At 40.2% G+C, this 4,807-nt stretch overlaps 1 protein-coding gene across 1 annotated transcript; it reads left to right on the forward strand.

Annotated features, from left to right (window-relative positions):
* Positions 1-2,212: 2,212 nt before the first annotated feature.
* Positions 2,213-4,242, forward strand: LOC129343531 (protein S100-B-like). The gene is made up of 2 exons (XM_054999789.1): positions 2,213-2,350; positions 3,957-4,242. Exons 1-2 carry the CDS (start codon positions 2,213-2,215, stop codon positions 4,095-4,097), a joined length of 279 nt encoding a protein of 92 aa, XP_054855764.1. The 3' UTR covers positions 4,098-4,242.
* Positions 4,243-4,807: the final 565 nt, after the last annotated feature.

The following is a 4,807-nucleotide window of genomic DNA, read 5'->3' on the forward strand; positions in this document are numbered from 1 at the left end:
TCTCCCCTCCTCCACTTGAAGCCAGCTGGGTGACCTTGGGTCAGTCCCAGCTCTCTCAGAGCTCTCTCAGCCCCACCCACTTCACAGGGTGATTGTTGTGGGGATAAGAGACAGTAGTGGTTAAGAGCATGGGACTCTAATCTGGAGAGCCAGGTTTGATTCCCCACTCCTCCACTTGAAGCCAGCTGGGTCACCTTGGGTCAGTCACAGCTCTTCTAGAGCTCCCTCAGCCCCACCCAACCTCACAGAGCAATTGTTATGAAGATAATAATGACATACTTTGTGAACTGTTCTGAGTGGGTGTTAAGTTGTCCTGAAAAGTGGGTGTTAAATTGTCCTGCCATTATAAAGCCACATCACTGCACTGTCACATAACTTATTCAAAGCATTTTAGGCACTCTGATAAGTTTACAAGGCAATCCTAAACAGCATTATACTCTTTCAAGTCCACTGAAGTTAATGGGTTCAGAATGGTTTAACTCTTCTTAGATGATTTAGCAGCCTCCTAAACATAGCTTCCAGGTATTGTCAGGAGATGAGTCAGAACTCTCATTTCAGTATTTTATTAGCAGAGATTTGCATTTTACAAGCATAGATAACAAGATTACACAGTCCTTGAAGCTACTAGAAATGGCCTGTAGGTTTGATCCATGTTGAAATAATGCCCTCTGTCGAGCAGTTTAGATGTTTTGTTTTTAAAGTCCATATAGCAATCAGAGAGTCTTATGTTATGTGCAAACCAAACCGGCTCCTTTAAAAGAATGAGATTAGTTTAGCTGTTTGCTGATATGCTTCATGTAAACTGCTCTGAATGGGTGTTAAGTCATCCTGCAGGGCAGTATATAAATCAAATGTTATTATTATTATTACTTAAGATGTCCACCAATTTTAGGAGGGGGGAGTGTACAAATTTTCCATTGTTAGATTTGTACTTGTTTTCTTTTAAAAATGACAAAATATACTCTTCATTTACTATCAAAGCATAATAGTAATAGTAATAGTAATAGTAATAGTAATAGTAATAGTAATAGTAATAGTAATAGTAATAGTAATAGTAATAGTAATAGTAATAGTAATAGTAATAGTAATAGTAATAGTGCCCTTCAGGACAATGTCTGCTCAGAGTGGTTTACAATATGTGTTATTATTATCCTCACAACAATCACCCTGTGAGGTGGGTGAGAGAGCTCTGAGAGAGCTGTAACTGACCCAAGGTCATCTAGATGGCTTCAAGCAGAGAAATGGAGAATCAAATCCGGTTCTCCAGATTACAATCCTGCCTCTCTTAAACACTATACAAAACTGGCTCCTTTATGCTCCAAGTTTTAACAATAAGAAATTAAAAATATCCAGATATCTAGTCTTGCTAATAATCCTAATGGGCTCATGTCTCCTTTCTGGCATGGTCAGGATGTCCTTTAGCCATTCTGGAGGACCTGGTTCCTGCCGGTCAATCTGCTCCTTCATACATTGTATATTGTCATACTGCCTTCCCACTTAGAAACCATTTTGTTGTTCCAGTCATTGCAAGCAGCAGAGCACATCTGCAATTCAGAGCAAATTGAGAAGCAACACTAACCACAAATTGCATCAATGTGTATGTTACAAATTTGTCTGAAGATTTACAACTCTCTCCCTTTTATAACTTTTGATTAATCAGGGTGTGTAGTGTGCCATCTAACAAATCTACACTTTCCGTATTGCCGAAAAGCATTATAATTACAGTCTTTTTCGGGATCAGAGCTCATTCCTTCAGATGCTGCAGTAGGAAAATCATATTCCACATTTTTATAGGGAAAATTACCAAAGGTGGAAGAGAGTCTTGGTATGAATCCTGTTATAAATCTTTCAGGTTTGATTCTCTGTGTAAGGAACTAGAATGTTTCATTTGGTGCTCATAAGCAGGGTGTCTTGGACTACATGTGTATTAAATTTTGTCTTTTGAACTAATTTGAGAACCATCTGGGGGCATATTTTTAGTTTCCCTTGATGAGCAGAAATGCATAAATGCCTAATTTTTGGTGTGTGTGTGTTGTATTTGTTTTAGGAATCAGTGTCTAGGATGTTACTACATTTTCAGGGCAGATGCCTTAATCGTTTTGATACCCTGAGGGTTTGTGAATTAATCTATCAGTCAGTCTCTGAGGCCCAAGTACATTACTCTGTTTTTTCCTCTCTCCATCTAATATGATAACATTTTTTTCCTAGAACCATGTCTCAGCTGGAGAATGCTATGGCAGTCATCATCAACATCTTTGGCCAGTATGCTGCCCAGGCACCTCCTCCTGACAAGCTCAGCAAGAAGGAGGTGAAACAGGTGATTGAGAAGGAGCTTTCAGGCTTCCTGAAGGTGAGTCGAGCTGACCGAGGTGGACTCGGAGGAATGGGTGAATAACGGTTGACATAGTGACCTTTCTGCTAATCATATTTATTTACGTACTTAATTTATACCTGCTTTTCTTCCTAATGGGGACCCAACGCAGCTTACGTTAGTCACCTCTTCTCCATTGTATGTTCTCAACAACCCCATGGAGTAGGTGTTCTGAACTTAATGCTGTGTGTGTGTTATGGGCTGTCAAGTCGCCTCCAACCTATGGTGACCCTATGAATGAAATACCTCCAAAATGTCCTATCATTAACAGACTTGCTCAGATCCTGCAAACTGGAGGATGTGGCTTCTTTTATTGAGTCAAGCCATCTTGTTTTAGGTCTTCCTCTTTTTCTACTGCCTTCCACTTTTCCTAGCATTATTGACTTTTCCAGAGAGTCTTGTCTTCTCATGATGTGACCAAAGTACAATAGTTTCAGTTTTGTCATTTTAGCTTCTAGGGAGGATTCAGGCTTGATTTGATCTAGTACCCACTTACTTGTCCTTTTGGCTATCCATGGTATATACAAAACTCTCCTGCAGCACCACATTTCAAATGAATCAATTTGCTTCATGTCAGCTTTCTTTACTGTCCAACTTTCACATCCATATATAGTAATGGGGAATATCATAATTTGGATTATCTTGATCTTGGTTTTCAGAGAGGCAATTCTATGACATTGTTGTGGAAATGTCCTTAACATTGTATAGAAATGTCCTTGATGCTGTATGGAAATGTTCCCGAAACTGATTATACTAATCTCACACTATGTAATCCATCTTGAATCTCAGTGAGAAAGGTGGACTATAAATGACATAAATAATAAAATAATATATTTAAGGATCTTCTCTAGCTCCCATACAGCTGCTTTTCCAAGTCTCAATCTTCTTCTGATTTCTTCATTGCAGTCTCCCTTTTGGTTGATGATTGAGTCGAGGAATAGAAAATCTTGAACAATTTCAATTTCCTCATTGGCAACTTTAAAATTGTGTAATTCCTCAGTAGTTATTACTTTTGTCTTCTTGATGTTCAGATGTAATCCTGCTTTGGCACTTTCTCCTTTAAACTTCATCAGTATTCGTTTCAAGTCTTCACTATTTTCTGCCAGTAACGTGGTGTCATCTGCATATCTCAAATTGTTAATGTTCCTTCCACCAATTTTCACTCCACCTTCTTCTAGATATAATACAGCTTTCCTTACATATACTCTGCATAGAAGTTGAACAGGTAGGAAGATAATATGCATCCTTGTCTGACACCCATGCCCATTGGAAACCATTCTGTTTGCCCATATTCTGTCCTGACAGTAGTCTCTTGACCAGAGGCTGGACAAGAGGCTACTATCACTTAATGCTAAACAGAAGAATACAGAGGAAGCATAGTTTCAAATAGAAGCACCATTTAATAAGTGACTGTGTAAAGCTGCAGTGGCAACAACTTCCTTTCTCCCTATTCCTGCCCACAGTAAGTCCTGGAATGGACTACAGCAGTTATTTGGCTGGATTAAGCCAACCATCCTTCATTTCATCTATCAGGATAGATCTTACGTTGTATGGAAGGTGCTAAGTATTTATTTTCCATTGACAGGATCAGGCCAACCCAACCATTGTTGAGGAGGTCTTCAAACTGCTGGACCAAAATCCAGACCAGGAGATGCATTTTGAAGAGTTCATGGCCTTCGTCACAAAGGTCACCTCAGCATGCCACAAGAGCCTGCACAAGGAGTGAATGAGTGTAAAGCTGATCCCAGGAGATGGTGATGCCGTGGAAAGCAGCAGAAAAAAAATGGAATGAATGCACCATGCGTTGGCAGTGGGTTAGAAAAGAGCCAGGATGGAGAGAAATGAAGATATGATACATTGATGGGATGATATGTTTTGAGGTGGTGTCAGACCGGTTCCAATAAAGATATTTCATTAAGTTACTCAAATAGTCACTGTTGTTCATGGTTGCCCAATATTTTGATGGATGGGGTGAATGCAGGGTGGCCAACTCTTTTTTCTAGACTATGCTCCTGTCCCTTAAATAGCAGGTGGGTCTGCAGACACTGAGCAGGAGATACACAGTGCTTATCTCCATGTGGTAAATAGTTCTATTCCCACAGCAGGTCAAGCTTCTGTGGAAGCACAGATGCAAGTCAGTTTTGTGTTTTTTTCCCTGTCAGCTGGTCACCCTAGAGAACAGGTATGTGTGTGTGTGTGTGTGTGTGTGTTTAAACTATACATCTTGATCATATCAACAGGAGTCCCATGACTGACTAGTTAGGGAAGCAGGGACCACCTCCACCCTCGAAAATGCCAGCCTGAGAGCCAAGATGCCCTACACAGGTTGGACACTTGTCAGCTTCCCTCAAGTTTTGATGGGAAATGTAGGTGCCCTGGTTTTACAGCTTGGCTCTCCATTACAGCTGCAAGACCAGGATGCCTACATTTCCCATC

This window comes from Eublepharis macularius, chromosome 1 (genome assembly GCF_028583425.1).
Source record: "Eublepharis macularius isolate TG4126 chromosome 1, MPM_Emac_v1.0, whole genome shotgun sequence".
Classification (NCBI taxonomy): Eukaryota; Metazoa; Chordata; class Lepidosauria; order Squamata; family Eublepharidae; genus Eublepharis; species Eublepharis macularius.